This window comes from Condylostylus longicornis, unplaced genomic scaffold, assembly GCF_029603195.1.
Source record: "Condylostylus longicornis isolate FDR11 unplaced genomic scaffold, ASM2960319v2 ptg000114l, whole genome shotgun sequence".
In the NCBI taxonomy this organism is placed as follows: Eukaryota; Metazoa; Arthropoda; class Insecta; order Diptera; family Dolichopodidae; genus Condylostylus; species Condylostylus longicornis.
In genome coordinates, this window is record NW_026578082.1 from 299,471 (window position 1) to 319,235 (window position 19,765).

The following is a 19,765-nucleotide window of genomic DNA, read 5'->3' on the forward strand; positions in this document are numbered from 1 at the left end:
ATTGTTGCGTCACAAAAAATGAAATCACAGGTATAACACAAAAACATATATTACTTCAAATTATTTTCGATCTACTTGCATAAATATTACATTCATGGTAATAATGTAGTTGTAGATTGTTTATCAAAAATATTTGATTTTTTTTTTCATACAATTCAAAACATGCTATTCTTGTACTTTAATAATCTTACTTGCTTAACAGTTTTCATATATACTCGTATTTATAATAAATATTCGATAAGCTATTATTATACTACTGCTTTACTGGCAACAATTATACAAGCAATACAAAATTTACATATTATTGTAAACAGTTAATAGCACGTGCTGTCAACATCATTGCTCTTTTATTCTCTCTTACTTATTCAATAAAACTGCATTAAATATCTATACACAAATAAAGTACACGTTATAAAAATCATTAAAATAAATGAGCAGAAAACATTTAATTTCCACTTAAAAAAAAAGCTATATAGTCATCTTATATGTAAACGATTTCTTTAATATCAAACCAAATTCAATATTAAAATTCTACTCTAAATAAATAAGAGACTCAAAAGTAATATCAACAAGAAAAAAAACTTAAAACAATAACAATTGCTTGTAATAAATTGCTATTTTGTTTATAAAAACAAACATTGCTAAAATTTTCGTCATCCATTTAAAAATGACATGATAATAAATACATGAGAAAATACTCTTTTTATCGTATTTTTTTAATATACATAAGTACTATATTTACTGCTTATATATATACTTAATTTTGACATCGAAATTTAGTATCAATCTTAAATTGTAATAAATTTTATTTTAGTATGAAATTTTGGACTGCCCTAATTATAAATTTTTATTTTTGTTAGGATTGCAAAACAAAATTTTGCAACATTTTTAAAATTTTTGCTTTCATGGTATGTGCAATAGAAGCAATTATCATTTTGTTCTTTAGTTTCATAAAGTAAATTATTTACATAAAATTTATTGTTTTATAACTTAATTACAATATATAAGCTATTAATTGATTTGTTTTGTATCTAAATGCGAATTTGATGAATAATTTTAAAAATTTTTTTGATTTTCACATTAGATTCAGTTAAAAATTCTAAAAAATATTGATAACTCAATTAAAATTATTACAAAGACGATCATACTACAAAATAATTACTACTTTATGTATATGTAATCTTAAATCTACGAAGTTTTAGTTGAAAAAATCATTATAATTTTGAATTCCATGAATCTTTGTGCAATTTTTAAACAAGAAAACTAAATGCCAAGCATTTTATATTCACATTTCATTCAAGATTTGTAATTTGAAAATAGAACTGCAATTCTTATTCATTATAATTATATAGAAGCTTTGGCAATATTTTAAGATTGCAGTATATTGATTTAAATGTTAAGTATAAAATAATTTCATTCAATTTCAAAAAGATATACTTGTTAAGCAATAAAATAAAAATTTCTCAACTCAATGTCGTTTTTACTCCTCAATCACTCACTAAGTAATATGAATCAAAAATTAACAATAATACTAATATTATTAACTAATATAATAAGCAAATAAAATGATATATATTATATATACTAACTATAAGATGTCAAATTGAAAATTTAAAATTAATCAAATGCAAATTCACCTCAAAATAAAAAAATTTAATTTTTGCTTTTGAAAGCATCAAAAACATAAAAAAATATTCGTGACAACACCTTTGATATATAAAAAAAACACAAAAAATTTTAATATAACGATTTATAGTTTTGGATGTAGGTATATATGTTTATATTGATCAACCACAATATTAAACACTTAAACCCAAGTTTTTATTGTAAAACTCTAAACTTATAGTGAAATTAAGCTCATATTAAAACCAAATCAAATATTATACTGCAGCGTTACTCTTATCTTAAGCCCCATTCTAAATCAAAAAAAATTTACGAGAGTAATAAATTTCGACTACAAAAACAATAATCTAAATAAATTATTTAAAAAAATATAATAAAACAAAAATATAAGGGGCTTATGCAAAAAAAAATTTAAATTTTCTTTTCTTGAGTGAAAATACTCATACAAAATCTTTAAATTTCCATATTAACATTTCCATTTTAACATCAATTGAAACTAAAATTTAAATTTGAAAGTTATACTTGCATACTAAGAAACAGAATCTGAATTCATGAAAAATTTCATTTAAATCACATCAAAGAATTAAGTCGGGGATCAAAACGATTTCATTTTATTTCTCTAATAAGTAAAGCGGTTCTGTTAGCACACCTTTTTTTTTTTACCATGTCATATTCTCATAAATATTCGCTTAATAAACGGTAAACATTAATTTTAGAAGAATTAATTTTTTTTAACCGTGGCCTGTACGTATTGTTTTTTTTTTGCTGTTTTCCTAATTTTTTCCTTATTATTAAGATTTAATATTAACTATTGTTTTAAAGAGTTATAGTTGATTTTAGTATTTATAATACTACCACAGCAATTACGAAATATTAAAAAAAAAAAACTTCTAAAAACAAAAGAAACTAATTTAGAAAATTTATTTTAACATTTTGATTAATAATTTGTCTTATAATATTTTCCAACTTTAACTCTATATATGTATGCAATAACTATCTTTTAATATTCTAAATAAAATGTTAGGCGCTTACTAATATTTACTATACAAGTACATACAAGTATATCACTGCATTTTGGAAAAAATTTTATATTATATTCTTTCATGACATTATCAATGAAAGAAAAACTCTTATACATGTTTATTGTTTTATTTTGCTTGCGACTATTTCAGTGCAATGTAGGTGCGGAAAAACATAAGATTAACATTTAAAAAAGGTAGAATTTCTGTTCGGGGCATATCATAGATAAAAATTAATATAAATTGTTTTTTTTTTGCCTTATTATGGTATAACAATATTTTTTTTCTATTATATTTTTTGCGGATATGGTTATTATACAGTAAACTTGTATAAATATAATTAAAATGAATTAAAAATGCAGGATTTTAATTCTAAGAAAAATCATTTAAATATTTCAATTTTATTTAAAATTATACAAATATACATATGCATTAATATTCATAGATATGTAAACATATGTACAAACAATTAAATAATTCGAACAAAAAAAAAATTAAATTATTTTTATTATATAATTTTATTATTATCCGTTAAAATTATAGAAAAATTAAAGTTAATTTTTTTTTAATTCTTTGTATATGTATATTGTTGTTTTCATTAGTAAATTAAGATCAAAATATTGTATTAATATTATAATAAGTGAGAAATTTTATATCGGTTCTTATATTTATGTACAGAGTGTTTCATTATCCTGATACTATCGTAAAAGTTTGTTTGTGTGTAACACATTGCTTTCTACTATTCGAAATACATCAACATAAATGAATAGTATAACAGTATGTTAGAAACTCTTGATATACGACAATATGAGATGAAATAGAATTTCGTAAAAAAAATGCAATAATTTTGTTATAACAGTTTCCATAGAGATAACGTTATTTTTAATATAAATGAAATGATAACGGTAAATTAATATATTTTTCGGAAAGTATAAATAAAATGTTTCATAAATAAATTAAACTGTTATACAAAAATAACTGTTATAATAAAAGTGTTATATTCTTGAATAACATTATTATTAATTAAAACGACCTAAAGGGATAAATTTTTTGAACTGCTTATCAACGTTTTTTCCCTATTCTTCAAGAAATAGATTAAGAATATGATTAATATTTTTAATTAAGTAAAAAATTCATCACTGCATTTATCATAGGCAAGATTTATTAAAAATATTTTTACTGTAATTTACACAATTTAACTTGGAACGTAAGATTGCAAATTTTTGTGTAAAAGATAAATTTAAATCCTTTAAACCAATTATGTAAAAACGGATGTAAAACCAAAAAAAAACCAAGAAAACAAAAATTTGCTCGCAAAACTTTTTATAGGGTGCGGGTACATTCAATTAGTATGTTGATTACTGGAATTCGCACATTCGAGATTAGTAATGATTTATGATTCTTAAAAAAAAAATAACATGTTTTTCTCATAATCTACTTGTTATAGAAAATATAAATGTACGGACTGAATATTCTAGAAATGATTTATTTTATTAATTTATATCACAAAATATGCTATATAATTTTGTAAACTGCAATGAAAAACACAATTTAGCCTAAAACTATTCCAAAATGAAATAATATACATTAACATACATAATATATCACAGTTTATAATCAAAACAAATAGGAAACTCTCATTACATAATATTTTAAAAGAATAATTCCTTTTAAAGTGGTATATACATAAAACACTCTGTTATACACTATAGAAATATCGCGCTGTTGGCATTAAATAATAAAATTTTAAATCTATATTGTTCTAATTATTACAAAATTACTACATGTAATAAATACATTTATGTGCTTTGTATATAATATCGAATTAATATTAAAAATCGTAAATTAATCAAATATCTATGTAATACACCCTTTTTTTCTTCTAAAATGTTAAAAATTTATAATCATTTAATTTTTGAGTAGGTAATAAAATATATTCGTTAATCTCATATTGATTTTCAATAGATAAACTTATAATTTCAGAATAAATTTTTTAAAAAGTTGAAAACAAAATTATATAGGGAGTACAAGTATAGTTTATAGATGCAGGAAAAAAAAAATATTTTATTAATAGCAATTAAACTATTTATGATTAGAAATTAGTTGTAAACAATGTTTATGTTTTATGTATACCTATATACAAACTAATAACATTGTAATTTGAAAAAAGGTTATGAACTTTAAGATTTTCAATAAATCTGTTATATAGAAAGAAATAAATGATTTTTTGTATAGATAAACGAATTGCGGTTATGCGGTTCTTTTTTATAATTTCAATCATTTTCACCAATAATATATTTTAAGTCTTGCATACATAGCTATATAGATTTCTATAAAAATTAAATTTTTTGATATTTATTGAAATCGTGATGTAAATTAAATAGTTCTTAATTTTTTCTTCTTGTTTTATTTTTTGTAATGTTATCAAATTAATAGTTAATAATTAAATTTTCCTAATGCTGCGAATTGAAAAAAAAAATATTGTGAATTGGGTTTAAATTTTAAAAAACATTTAATTGACACATATGTATATAAAATAACTAACTCCAATTAATAATAAGCAGACACTTAAGAATTTACTCAAATTAGTAGTTTGTAGTTAAATTTATGATTTAAGAATAAAATTTCGATATATGTACTATAACTACTCCTGTACGCCCAATGTAAATCACTACTGTAATAAATTCTGATTTATGATTGTTTTTTTTTTAGAATTATTAAGATTTTAGTTTTTATCTGAAATATTTGTGAGACTTTTAGTAACCGTAATTATGCGATTTTTGCATTGTAGAATATGGTACATGTATATACTTTTAAAAGCTGACCTTGCTTAAGGAAATAATGAATAAGTTAGCGAGATAAGCTAATGAAATAGACAAATTCTTAAAAAGAACTTTATCATAAATAAATTTTCCATTAAAATTATTTATTTTAATAAAATTTATTCTTAGAAAGTCATTTAATAAAAAATGTCATATTGCATGTATAAAATCTACTCCAAAATAATTTTTTGCTAAAATAAAAAAAAAAAACAGTTATAGTTATTGTATAAGGCAGAAAAAACTAATTATAGTTTGCAAATAAAAAAATAACTAAAATATAAGACCAAAGTACAAAAAATAAATTAAAGTTGTTATACTTATATTAGAACAGTTTCTCAAATTATCTTATTAATATATGTATGAATTTTTAATTTTCAGATTGATCCATGTAATCGTATGTGGGTAATTGATTCAGGACGTATAGGTGATATACAATATTGTCCACCGCAATTATTAGTTTTTGATTTAACAACAGATACATTATTCCATCGTTATAAATTTCCAAATAATGTTTATAAATCTGGTCAATCATTATTTATTACACCGATTGTAGATACACGTGATCCACCACCAGTTGGTCATTGTTTAAATTCAAAAGTATATATTGCTGATGTTACTGCATATGGTTTAATTGTATACGATTCAATGCAAGATGATTCATGGCGTATTGAACATGAAACAATGAGATCATCTGATCAATTTTCAAATATAACAATTGCTGGTGAAAGTTTTATGTTACAAGATGGTATCTTTGGTATGTCTGTAACACCACATGATGGTGGTGAAAGATTTTTAATATATCATCCATTAGCAAATAATATTGAAGTTATGGTACCATTAAGTAAATTAGATAATAAATCATTATGGAGAAATCCAAATTCAAATGGAAATATATTCCAAGTAATTGGTAGAAGAAATGAACAAGCATCAGCACAAGCAATTGATAGTCGCGGTAATTTATTCTTTGGATTAGTTAATTCAATTGGTATTGGTAGTTGGAATTATAAGAGCCCATGGAATGGTAATAGTTCAGCTGTATATATAAATCCAGAAACATTACAATTTGCAAGTGGTTTAAAAATTGTTAAAAATCAAAATAATCAAGAAGAATTATGGATTATGACAATTCGTTTTCAGGTAAAATTACCAAAATTTTATATTCTTATTTTTGAATTTAAGTAAATCGGTGACGTTATTACAAATTGTAATAATCGGTTACACCATAAAAATTCATTAACATAGAAAAATAATTTTTAATATTCAAAAATTGCTTCGCCTAAATATATGCAATATTTTATTAATTAATAAATATATAATTTTATTTGCAGAAAATAATGGCTGGAACTCTGAATACAAATGAAATTAATTTCCGTATACAAAAAACTTTGGTCAACAATTTGATTTGTTAAGCATCCTGGAGAATTATTTTAACTGCTGCATTCTAAATTATAGTGTACTTTAGCACTCTAATTAAGATTCATTTTGTAATCAATTTCTAGTTTTATAGAAAAGCTTTAAAAAAAAAAAAATTAAAATTGTAATACTTTTGTAATTTGTTTTAGTATAAAAAAAACAAAAACAATATGTATGTTTGTAAATATAAAAATTAAATTTAATTATTAATGAAATTTTACATGTTTAAGAAACACTTGATATAGCTATTTTTGAAATTTTTTAGAAAAAAATTGCAATTCTATTTAGAGTAAAAAAAATTTTTATATAAAACATGTAGTATGAAAAAATCACCATCTATACTATAAAATCTAGTTAAATCATTAAAAAAAAAAATAACTACTTAGTTGTGTACTTGTATATGTATCATTTTTTGTAAAACATTCGAAAAAATATATTATTATGTTTATAATCTATTTTACTTCACTTTGTTAATCCTTGATTACTATATATAAAATATGAAACTAAATTTAAAATTAGATGATCATAGTGAGATCATCGTTACTGAATTATTTTTTAACAAACCATATAAGTCTATAGCGGAAAAGTTACTTTATAAGTTAATAAAAAATTGAGTAGATAATCGGATTCTAGGGCCCCTTTACATTTTGTCAAACGAATTTAAGAAATTCACCACCATGTTGATTCAAAACTTCATTATATTAATTATAATAATTAATTATAATAAAATATAATAAATATACATAGTTCAATATACGAACATAAATTAAAATTATTTTAATGAATCAGATAACATCCTTATCCAAAAATATTCTATATAGGTCCCGAAGCTGCTCAATAAGCTAAGGAAAATTATAAAGAATTAGAAAAATTTTTGATTGTCAGAAATGGAAACCCTTTTCAAAAGATTCTGAATAGAATTTGAATTGAGAATTAATTGAATCCTTTGCTTTTAAATAAAACCCAGAACATGCATTTTGTATTGTAAAAGAAAATATGAATTAAATATGAATATCTAATTATAACAATAGAATGTAAAAATGTTAGTATGATCAGAAACCCTTACGCTTAACTAAACAGTGCATACTTTTCTTGAATTCTTATAGGTATTCTGTATTGTTAATAAAATAAATTAAAAATAATGAGAAAATATTACAATTTTTCTTAAGATTTTTTTAAGAATTTCAAATCCTAAATATTAGCCTTAATCGTATATCCGTATTGGCAGAATCATATATTTTAACTCCAAATTCAATAATAAAAAAAAACAATAAATTACCTGTTGTAAGGAATCCTCAATATTTCTCATTCGTTGTAATTCTCTAGGTGTAAAATCTAAATTTATTATAATTACTTCATCTTCTCCCATATTTAGATTTGATTTATACTAAAAATAGTTGATTTCATAGTTAACCAAATAACAAACATATAGATGTTATTCTTACCTTCAAAAGATCTGGAAGCCTATCTCGACCCATTCTGATTTAGTAATTAAACCCCTTTAATATTATAATTATTATTAAATTTAATTGTTTATTCTATAAAATATAATTGATAAATACAATAATTATATTTTAAATTTCCGCAATAGTTTTTCTTTTCAACAAGTTGATCCAAAATCCGAAAATATACTGGGACATTTCATATTAGTTAATATGTATGTAATTCGAAATTATTATTATTATAACCTGTAATCAAAATAAAAAATAAATATGTATATGTACATGTTATGTATATATATGAAGTAATTTCTAAATTATCAATGATATTGTATGCTTTTTGATAAGAAAATTTTATTCACATAAATTTTGTGGCAAGTTTTTTTTTTCCACCGCGCATACAGTTTTTGTTCAAAATTTTAAGAGACAAATATTCCATGTTGAAAATGTGCCGAAAATTTATAAAAAAATTCCAAAAATTTTAATTTTAAGGTAAAAATCACATTCAAAATTATTTGTAGCTCTGATCTGGTGTTGTATAATTACTCCAAAGATCATTACAAGTTAATAATACAAGTATCTTACACAACGATCATGACACTAATGAATTGCAAAGAAAAGAAAACCTCTACAATTTAAATTAAAAAAAATTGAGTTACTTGTGGTAATTTATGGTACATAATATGTGTATTCTGTAAAAAGTTTCTATAAAAACCAATAACAAAACTTTTGCTCTCAAAAAATTACTGTTCATATAAATTATGCCGGTGTTCATATCTTATCAAAAATAATTTTTTCACTGAACTGATTATACATGGTTCTTTATGCTTTTACCGTATAATTATCTTGCTTGTAATAATTTTATTCATTCACAAATTAATTTTTATTTATCCATTTGTAACACCAAATAAAATAAGTGTAAAATAAAATTTAATGGTATTTTCAAAATGAGAATTTTGATTTTAAATTGAAAACAGAAGTAATTATGTACATCACTAATAAAAAGTGATGCCGTTTTATTGAATATGTCGCTAAAACCTATTAAAGCCGCAAGATATCGCTAAATTTCTTTTAGCGACTTGATTCTCATTTTTTGACGCTGAAGTTTTCAAAATTTCGCTAAATAAAAAAAGTGTAGGCGTCGCTCAGAATAGACAGTAACAAATTGTGTCAATAATTTTCATTTCAAGTATATTATATATTAATACTCTCATATTTAAATTCCAATAGTTTACCGGAACAATTGCATATATAATTTCATATTCCAACGTTATTCTCACGTCATCACCATAATATTATGCCATTTATATTACGTTATTTATTTTAGTGTAGGTTTACTTTATTGCGAAAAAAAAAAAAAAAACTTTCTTCATAATTGTTAGCGAAATAAGTTTAAAGAAAATTCTTTAAATGTATATCTACCCACAAGCTAAACTTTTTCTTAAATAATAAAATAATAAAAAAAATATATAAGTGATGTATGCTTGTTATACTTAACATTTAATTATGAATAAATTAATGTTTCCGCAACAATCGTATTTTATGAAAATATTGGAAAAGAAAAAACCAGACAACACTTATGCATAAAGATGACAGAATTGACAATAAATTGACGAAGAATAATTGTTTTTTTTTTTCTTTTATTGAAATAAATTTTTCGGAAATTTACCCTTAAAATATTTTTGAAATAGAGCGGTTTTTAACAAAGCACTTTAAAATTTTGTATCATATCTTGAATTCTATTTTCTTTAAGAATATAATAATAATTTATAGGGTAGAAAATTTAATGCACAAAATGCATAAATGCCATGTACATATGTAAAAGATTTGAAATAATTTCCAATTAAATAAATCCCAAGCGATTTACCCCAAAATCATGAACCAACTGAATGTCTGTCACTTCATCAAAAACTTTTTTGTGGTATAACTGTATCAAATATATACGCATTATTTTGAAGACAAGTCTGGGTATAATTTATGAATTTTTGTAATCTATAATATTGTTTTATTATTGATCGTATTGTCGTCAAAATTTCATATGTGTATGCTATATAAATCAATGGCATACATTTCAAAACACCTGTAAATTATGTTTCAAAAATCAAATACAAAAGTAACTCATATTTCGTATAGAAAAGCTTTTTATGAAAAAGAAAATCTTTAAAAATAAATTTTGTATTTAACTTTTCGAACTTTTGTATATTTACATAATTAATTTTAGCCGTTCGTACAATAGGAACAAAAACGTTCTAAGTTAGTATACATGCGTTTTGTACGTAAAAATCTTATTTGATAAGAAAATTATAAAAATGAATACACAATCATTTCGTGTACATTTTCCTCTGCTACCCTTTAAGTATATGATCCAAAATGTTATTAAATATTACATAAACAATGTTATTAAATTCTAATTAAACAACAAAACTGTTATTTAATAATCACAGTTTATAAGTTCTTATATGCATAATAAATACTCTGACAAAACTCATTGAATATTGAACTAAAATGTTGACTTGAAGGAATTACTTTTTATGTAAGTATTAGTTCTAAGATCGAAACAAATCGAAATTCTCGAAAATTTTTAATTTGTCAAAAATTAAATATTAACTTGGAAATTAGATTACAATAATGTCTTTTAAATATTTTATTTTAAAATTTTCCTAAAACTTATTTGTATAGCGTTTATAATATTTAAAATAAAAATTTTTGGTTAAATTCTATTAATAAATATTAAATTTATTTATGAATATATTCGCATAACATTGTATGTATGTATATGTAAATTAATATTCAATATATCACGTGTGCCTGCGAATAAAATTATTTTATTAATAGTAAAATGAGTAACATTTCTATTTTCAATATAGTCCATTGAAAATATTATTAAAAACTTGTTAATTTAATTAAATATAGTGATCATTTTAAATCTGTATTACTTTGTTAAATTTTAACATTACTGATATTTTTCTTTACACTTAATGTTAAATAAAGTAATAGTCCATTGAAACAGTAAATTATTACAGGTTATTTAGCTAGATCAGTTATTTAGTCCAGTTGATTCACTTGTGGGAAAAAAACTGAATTTCATTAAGAAAATAGTTTCCAATTTTTATGAGATTTTATATGCAATTGAATAATTCCAACATAAATTTAAAAAAATATTTTAACAAAATTTTCCAGTTAATTTTTTAATTATTATATGCTAGTTTTTGCATCGATTTTATAATTACTTATAAATTTTACTAAACATAAATTGCAGTCTAAGAATATTAATTGTTTAAAAACAGATTAAATATATTTTTTTTAGTTTACTAACAAAAGTTCAGATTATATGTATACCTATATAAGTGTAAATTTGCTTTAGAAAGCTGCTCGTAAAACGATTATTAAAACTAATTTATTTTAATGAATTTTATTAAAATAAACTTGAAAATAAAACAAATACACATTATTTAAAATTCCTAATATTTATAATTAATGCAAAGCTATATATATACATATATAACATTACATTTAATAATTTACAATAAACTAGAAGCTTTAAATAAATAATAATTTAACAAACCACATGTTAAAATTTTAACAAAAAAATAAAAATTAACTATATAAGAATTACAAGTAGAAAAGAAACTGTTTTATTTTTATTTTTTTTTTTATTTTATTAATAAAGAGCGAAAAAATAAGAATATAAGCACAATATAAATTCTCAGAGTTAATAATAATGAAAGTTGAAATTATTTTTGAATTGGTAATTCCACAATTGGTATTCCCATGATTAATCAGAAACTAACCACATGCTTATTTTACTGGAAAAAAAAAATTATTTAAAATAAATAAGAAACTATTCAGACATCTTAAAAAAATTATCAAAATTTTTATCATGAAAATTGTTCTTCCCTTCAATTTTGGAACAAAATGGGATTTTATAAAAAACCAAACAAATTTCGGCCAAATATTCTTAAACTATGTTAAATATTTTGTTTCCGGAATTCACTGATAAATATAAATGATTATAAATTCTCTTCAAACTCACCGAAAATTAATGGGATATTCGGCACTCGAGATAACTACAATATTGAAAGATTTGGGTTGTTTAATTATGATATAATTTTATTTTAAGAATTTCAAAACTATGTAAGCATTATTCTAACTAAAAATTTTTATAATAAAAATAATTCAAATATTAATTTTAACCTCTTGATTCTTCATTTTCAATTATTTAAAAAAGTTTGATTTTCTTTTATAATAAATGTGCTTATTTCCAATACTTTATATACAATTAACTTATTTACATTAATTTTTAATTGCAATATTTTCAATGCAATATCAAATTAATATTTAGTCATATTGAAATTATAAGACTTTTGATCTAAAGGAAAATAAAAAAAAAACTATGTCATGTTAAAAATAATAAAATAAATTCTACAAATCAACAAACTCATAAAAACTTTTATGGAAAGATTTAAAAAATATAGGCTATTAACAACACCATAATATTATAAAAAATAAATGAATAAATTTATGATTAAATTTTATTCGGTTTGATCCAGTATCATCATCCTTTAAAAATATAAAATACTCGTATATTATTCATATAGCTGCATACGAGTACGTACTTACATATTACACAATTGTATTTTATACATTCTTATATACAAGTGCATTAAAAAAAAAAGCGCATCATGTAATTTATAACAATAAAATTTACCCTTTCGTCTTGAAAGACACAAAAAAAAATAAAAATAAATCGTTGGTATTTTAATAGAATCTTAACTTTATGTACAAAAAGTATATACATATTTTAATACAAAATATGAATTATGATTAAAATTAAGTTTATTTATTTTATGATACTTTTCCCGTGGTGGGTATAACACTTCATTGAGTTATACTTGTAACATAGAACAAGTACACTTGTAAGTAATATATTTAAAATTTTATCAACTTAGAAAATTGTAAGTATATTGTTGGAGATGATCCCCTTTGTCTTTTAAAGTATATATTTAAAACTTATGAAAATATTAGACTTTGATCATAAACAAACACAGTATTTAACACTAAAAAGAGTTATTTTCATTTCTGCGAAAACAATAGATTACATTCTAGAATTCATATAAATCTATATTATTATTGTTATACCTTGATTATTTTATAACAAAGAAAATTAATTAAGTTTAAGATTTTTTTGAGTGCACTATCAAAACGCAATATTTTTTTCCACTTTTAATTAAAATATATTATAAGCACATTAATTGCAGCTAAAAGTATATAAGAGAAGACTATAATAACTACTATAGTTAATTCATATTTTATTTTTATATATTTTTTTCTTTTTTTAAATGAATCATTATAATAAATTCTACACCATCATTGTGAGGTAAGATTATTCCATTGAAAGGGGGTAAAATAATAAAATAAAAACAACACTGTTGTGTTAATTTCATTAAATCACACATGATAATACGTAAGCAGTTGAAAAAAAAAAAAATATTTTAGATGTGGTTTTTAATTTTAAAATAAAAATAATAATTTCTTTTCTATTTCAAATCATTGAGCTTTTTGTACATATAATCAAGCATAGTGCATAATTTTTTTCACATTTGTAATTTTTTATTATTTATTTATAATATATAAAAAAAGATACGACACCCTGTTCTAATCTGTGTCCAAATTCTGCAAGATAAAAATTTTATATTTAATTTTTAAATTGATGTTTTATTCTTTTATTTATATTATTCATGTTTCCTTTTATTTATTATCTAACTTAAATTTTACAGTGTGTATTCACTTTTGAATTTTCTTTTTGTTATAAATAATGTATATTTGATCATTTCTTATTATAAATAACATAAATTATAAATTTTTATTTATACAATGTGTTCATATATGTATGTTTGGATGCACGCACCTATTTTACACACGAACACTTATTTTATATAAAAAAACAAAAAATTAATATTAGCATTCTTTTCATTATATTTGTTATATATACTTATAGTATGTAACGACCCAATTTGATAATTCCGGAAATTAGTTTAAATTTAAGTTGTAAATTGAAGAGATAATAACAAAATATCTTCTTTTTATTTTTTTATTATTAAAACTTATAACTCTATTTCAATATTATTATATCTACATAAAATATTTATGATTTTTTCATACATAATTATTATTTTCTTAATAATTTATTTCGTAAATATTAAAGATAATTAAAATTTACCTTTCTCTTTTACACTATTACATTGAATATTTGCAAATAATTTATTTAAGAAAAGAAATATAGATGAGATTTCTTAATTATCACGTTATAGTATTTTTTTTTTTTTAACTTAATAAACCGGCGAATTCTAACCGACAACTACTCAAGTATATCAATCTTATAAAATCAATTGCTATTGCAAATCTAAAGTATGATTATAAGAATTAAAAAGAAAATTTCACGATGTTTTACTTGACACTACATTTATTATTATCCAGCTATATAAATAAGATTGCTGTATAAAATATTATGTAGAAGCTTTTTCTGTTCAGCTAAATAATATCACTATATTTATATATTGTATTGTATATTGTATATAAAATATGTAAATGAATGATATTCTAGCATGAGAGGTAAACTGAAAATTACGTTAAATATTTTTAATATAAAAAAAAATTAATGAAACTTAATATGTGATTGAAACGAATATGTTTTTCAACCCAATAGTTCCTATAATAAACAGGTAATGCACTAATATTGAAAACATTTTAAATATATTGTTTAATAAAAGTATAAAAATTTCGCAGAACTATTACGTAAATGGTAAATTCTTTGGAATCAGAAATTCATTTTTATGAGAGAAACTTGTTTTTAAATATTTTGTAATTCTTACCTTAACTTTATGCAACAATCGTTTTTATATTTATTAGACTATATGGCTAAGATACTACCCAAGAACAGTTTTAACGAAAATCCTAAGTCTTTTTTAAAAAAATATTTTCTTAATATCTTAAATTTTTTTTGATGGTTCCTTGTTACATCACCCTCTTACTTCATACATTTTACAATAAAATCAAATTAAAATTTACAAAATTATTCATTAAAGTATATTTTAATTCAGTAAAGGAAAAATTAATACAAATTTGAAATTTTACAATGAGTATGAGTAACGTAACAAAATTTATATTTTTGTTTTAATAACTAAAAATTATAATATATAATGTAATTATAATATGATAGAATAAAAATGATGTCCAAATGGTATTAGGATTACTCAATATTTTCAACAGTTTTATTTTCTTCAATTGAAATATCTGTCTCAATTTTTATTTCATTCTCAAATTTTTCTTCTTTTTCATTCTGCTGTTGGTCTTGATTTACTTGATTTACTTGGTGATTATCAAGATCTTCTAAATTATTTTCAGGTGATCGGATATTTCCTTCTGATTTTCTTCTAATATTGTTTTCAGATTCTGATTTTTCCGATTTTTCTCTAACTCTTCCAGATCGAGTTCTCTCTGAATAGCGACTAACTTTTCTTTTAACATTCGTTTCATCTTTCTTTTCAACCTTTTCAATTTTCTTGCCACATTCGCCATCTGATGTTGGATTACTTTTAGTCTCCTTTGGCTCAGCACTAGCTCTTCCATCACTATTACCACGTGCAAATCTCAGACGTCCAGGTTGATATATTTCTATAGAGGGGCGATCCTATATTAAAAATAGATACAAAAATTATTTGATATTTTAGAAACTTTATTAATATTGTTACATACCTTGTTGCGAATTCTTCGAAGTTCCCTATCATCCTTAGATGGTTTGTCATTTTTCTCATTTGCACTCGAACTGGACCGCGACCCACGTCTACTAGACCGTGTAGCATCATAATCTTGTAATATTTTGTCATTGTCAAGAATGTCTTGCTTATCCGATGATTTTTCAATTTTTTTTTTTTTGTTCTCAATCTGGCCAAGAGAAATCTTTTCAAGTTTTTCAGTTACTTCATTCAAATTATTAGTGGTTTTCTCATTCTCCGGCATTGCAGGAACATCTTTAGTGTCTATGTCAGCCTTTATTCCATTTGATTTGGAACATAAATCTTTTATTATTGCAGCATTCATAATAAAATCTTTAACATTTTCATTTATTTCACCACTTTGACTATTTGATGCAGTGGAATTTTTGTCCGAACTAATTGAATCAGATCTGTTAACGTCATTTTTATTTTTGAAAACTTCCTCATTTTTTCCATATTTTGTATCTTCTCTTGATTTAATTTTATCTTTTCGACTTTCACTATATTTTTTTACTTCAACACGTTTAACAGATTCTGAATCTTTATTATATTTTTCTGGATAAGATTCTTTGTTTTTGTCATCCTGAAACTTTCTTTCTTTACGATCTCGATCACGCTTCTCTCTTTCCTGTCGCCGTTTCTCATCTCGTTCCTGTCTTCGCTTCCTCTCTTTTTCCCGTCGCTCTTCATTGCGCCGTTCACGCTCCTGCTTCTCTTTCTCATATCTTTCATTACGATTGTTCCGGTTATCCCTATTGTTGCGATCATTTCGATCTTTGCGATCGCTATGATCATTCCTATCTTTTCGCTCCTCACTTTTGTTGAAACTATCCCTTTTTTCAAGCGACTTTTCTTTTGTTTGATTTTCCTTCATTTCCTTAAAATAATACAAATCAGACAATATTTAAAAGCTTTAAAAACAATATTCTAATAATGGAAGTTATTTTATAAACAGGCAATGAAAATACGTATGTACATATTTGTACATACGTACGAACATAAATTTTCGTAAGTGGGTAGGTAATTGAAAATTATATTATAATCAATAATAAAGTAATACATATAGTATGTACAAAATTTCTGGACCAAACAGAAAATTCGACTTAAATTTTTGATCCCTAAAAGTACCCTGAATTTTAGTTGTCAATTGAACATCACCATACCATATTAGACATTTTTCTTAAAATTTCTTGAATAAACGTTTTAAAACTCTTTATTTGGAGTTTTTCCCATGGTTTTTATTATTATACATTTATGCATGTATATAAAAAAATTCAAAATTTTATCTGAAAACTTACTTTTGGTTTGCTTTCCTCTTCTTTTATGGCTGGTGGAACTTTCTGGGCGATTACTAACTTTTTCTTTTGTCGCACTTCTTCTCTCCTTTGTTTTCTTTCTTCAGCTTTTCTCTTTTTTTCATCACGTTTTTCTTGCATTTTATTTGCCACATATTGAAGAAGAGGTGTTGATGTTATCTTAACATCCTTTGTCGACTGTAAATTAAATTCTAATTTCATTTCACTTTTCTCATTTTCCTCAGCTTTTAACTTTTCTAGAAAATTTATATAATGCTGATCCGTCTCGATGCTATTAATTTTTGGATCTCGTTTACGTGAACGATTTTTCGGCAATCCTTGAAAAGGTGCATATTCAACTAAAGCTGGATATTCTACACCTTTCTTGTCAACGAAGACGTAACCATCAAAACGATCTTTGAATAAGAATATATCATCCTGATTTTTAAAATTTAAATATGCACGACAAGTTGCTTCCTGTCCCAAAGACCAATCAGCCAAACAATAATAATAGCTTTCACAATCTGGCATCGGATCAATTTGCTGAAAAAATTCTTCCTCAGACATGGTTGGTGGTAGCCGCCGTACAATGACCTATAAACAACGCTTACTGTTAGAAAGTTCAATACAAAATAAATCACTTCTGAAAAATTAAGTTCAAATTGCGTTTCTCGCTCATTAAAAAAATTTGAATGTGTGGTGAAAGCATAAACCACTTTCCGGTGAAAGTATATTGCTTAAACGTGTAAGATACAAAGTAGGGAGTTTAGAAAAAATTACCTTAGTTAAAGGTTTTGCTTTATTTCGAATACTTTTTTCTCGGCTTTTTAAAATCGGTTTTTCATCCTTTTTCTTTATTTCTGCTTCGTTGGTCATTTTCAATTATTTTATGTTAGCAAAATATTTTAATATCAAACATGAATTGTATAAGAAAAATTTAATTTTAAGTAGTTGTTTAAACCCACAAACAATTGGCTTGCACCTTTCACTATAAATAATCAGTGGACAGTAAAATATATGTATGATAATTTTCACGATACCACATCAATCAAAACAAAAAATTTAACTAAATTGTCATAATACAGCAGCTGATTTTGACATTTTATATAAGAATACATGACGCAAATGTACTGAAATGTCACTCATACTCATATATACATAATATACAAAATGTCGTTGATAAGTTTGCATGCATGATACAAACGAATCGAGCAAAATCTATTTTAATAATATTGCAAAATTTAGAAGAAATTAACAAAGCTAAACTTTAAACAGACAAAAATTTTAAGAATTAAATGGAAACTAAGTAAAAATATTTAAATCAGAAAATTAATGTCTATTAATATTCACTTTTCAAAATTAACTTTTAATAAACGCAATAATATTTTCCCTAAATAGCTAACATAATCTTAGTAAATTTATTATTCATTTTCTTTTAGTTGATTTCTCGAACTTCTTGCAGGTGAATATGTTAAGCCTAATAATTGACAGTCAGCCTCAAGAATAGTCAAATCCTTTGTAGATCCTAAAAATTTGGTAGATAGCTCCAAATCTTTAATACGTAATCGAACTTTTGATCCTCGTACATAATCACTTCCATTACGATTTGGTCTTTGGCATACACAGTGAAATTTCCAACCGAAGTCAATATATAAATCGTCTCCTACAACGTGATAAATTGTTCCTGTAACAATTTTACCTTCTGGATCTCCAAGCTAAAATTGATTAAAATGTTAAATAAATACTTAGGGATAACAAAAATAGCAAAACTATTACATCAATAAATTTAGAGTTCCTTAAAAGACTTGCAAAAGTTTGTGATGGTTCTTTAGACACTTCCTGTTCTATTGGTTTTGAATGTCTTTCAAATGCTTTGGCAAATCCACCCTTTTCTGTATTACTTTCAGTAACATTTGAAGAAATACCAGATATCGGATTAGTACAATAGCTTCTCAAAAAACTTTCAAAAAAGTTTTTGGAACATGTTCTAACAGACATTAATTTTACGATTCCCATAGCTTTGAACGCACAAAAATAATCCAACTATGTATTCATATAAAAAAAAAAAAATAAACAATTATAAAATTAAAATAATAATAAAAAAAAAAAAGTTGGTTAGGTACAAACTTCACTTCACAATTGAAATGTCAATGTAATGTCAATTTATGTTATTGATGTGCTGCCGTTACCTAAAAAATTTTTAATAAAAAAATATCACTAGATGGCTCTTAAATTTGAACTTAAAAGAAATATATATACATATTTCACAAAAGAATATTGTTTGTATGGTTTGTAATTCAGCATACTAAATGCATTTTTAAAGTGGTTCAAGCGTAAACCAACTGTGCAAACAAATCTACACTTTGTTAAAACAACAAC

The 19,765-nt window shown here is 23.1% G+C and overlaps 4 protein-coding genes across 6 annotated transcripts in view; 1 reads left to right on the top strand and 3 right to left on the bottom strand.

Moving 5' to 3' along the window:
• The window catches only part of LOC129614664 (major royal jelly protein 1-like), a 34,631-nt gene extending 27,343 nt beyond the window's left edge, over nt 1–7,288 (top strand). Inside the window, exons 2-3 of one of the 2 annotated variants that reach the window (XM_055529420.1) lie at nt 5,843–6,601; nt 6,793–7,277. In XM_055529420.1, the coding sequence (XP_055385395.1) occupies nt 5,843–6,601; nt 6,793–6,873 (840 nt within the window). In that variant the 3' untranslated portion in view covers nt 6,874–7,277. Of the gene's footprint in view, nt 1–5,842; nt 6,602–6,792 lie in introns of both variants that reach the window. The other variant, XM_055529419.1, reaches the window with a different exon arrangement.
• Nucleotides 1–14,668, bottom strand: part of LOC129614666 (syntaxin-4) — a 59,966-nt gene extending 45,298 nt beyond the window's left edge. The window contains exons 1-3 of one of the 2 annotated variants that reach the window (XM_055529421.1): nt 14,537–14,668; nt 8,323–8,565; nt 8,157–8,264 (exon numbers count right to left, since the gene is read on the bottom strand). In XM_055529421.1, the coding sequence (XP_055385396.1) occupies nt 8,157–8,264; nt 8,323–8,355 (141 nt within the window). In that variant the 5' untranslated portion in view covers nt 8,356–8,565; nt 14,537–14,668. Of the gene's footprint in view, nt 1–8,156; nt 8,265–8,322; nt 8,566–13,965; nt 14,043–14,536 lie in introns of those variants that run through there. The other variant, XM_055529422.1, reaches the window with a different exon arrangement.
• Nucleotides 14,669–15,410: 742 nt separating this feature from the next.
• Nucleotides 15,411–18,415, bottom strand: LOC129614636 (regulator of nonsense transcripts 3B). The gene is made up of 4 exons (XM_055529366.1): nt 18,167–18,415; nt 17,390–17,980; nt 16,072–16,968; nt 15,411–16,006 (listed from the first exon to the last, which is right to left on the bottom strand). Exons 1-4 carry the CDS (start codon nt 18,260–18,262, stop codon nt 15,566–15,568), a joined length of 2,025 nt encoding a protein of 674 aa, XP_055385341.1. The 5' UTR covers nt 18,263–18,415; the 3' UTR covers nt 15,411–15,565.
• Nucleotides 18,416–18,707: 292 nt separating this feature from the next.
• LOC129614650 (28S ribosomal protein S28, mitochondrial) lies at nt 18,708–19,511 on the bottom strand. The gene is made up of 2 exons (XM_055529379.1): nt 19,163–19,511; nt 18,708–19,101 (listed from the first exon to the last, which is right to left on the bottom strand). Exons 1-2 carry the CDS (start codon nt 19,400–19,402, stop codon nt 18,808–18,810), a joined length of 534 nt encoding a protein of 177 aa, XP_055385354.1. The 5' UTR covers nt 19,403–19,511; the 3' UTR covers nt 18,708–18,807.
• Between the last annotated feature and the right edge of the window lie 254 nt (nt 19,512–19,765).

Excerpts from the sequence above, each read along its gene's own strand:
- LOC129614636 (XM_055529366.1), bottom strand. The coding sequence starts at position 18,262 with ATGACCAACGAAGCAGAAATAAAGAAAAAGGATGAAAAACCGATTTTA. Across the intron at positions 17,981-18,166 it reads AAGCAAAACCTTTAACTAAG|GTCATTGTACGGCGGCTACC; the intron begins GTAATTTTTTCT and ends CGTTGTTTATAG. Across the intron at positions 16,969-17,389 it reads AAGAGGAAAGCAAACCAAAA|GAAATGAAGGAAAATCAAAC; the intron begins GTAAGTTTTCAG and ends TATTATTTTAAG.
- LOC129614650 (XM_055529379.1), bottom strand. The coding sequence starts at position 19,402 with ATGGGAATCGTAAAATTAATGTCTGTTAGAACATGTTCCAAAAACTTT. Across the intron at positions 19,102-19,162 it reads GGAACTCTAAATTTATTGAT|CTTGGAGATCCAGAAGGTAA; the intron begins GTAATAGTTTTG and ends AATCAATTTTAG.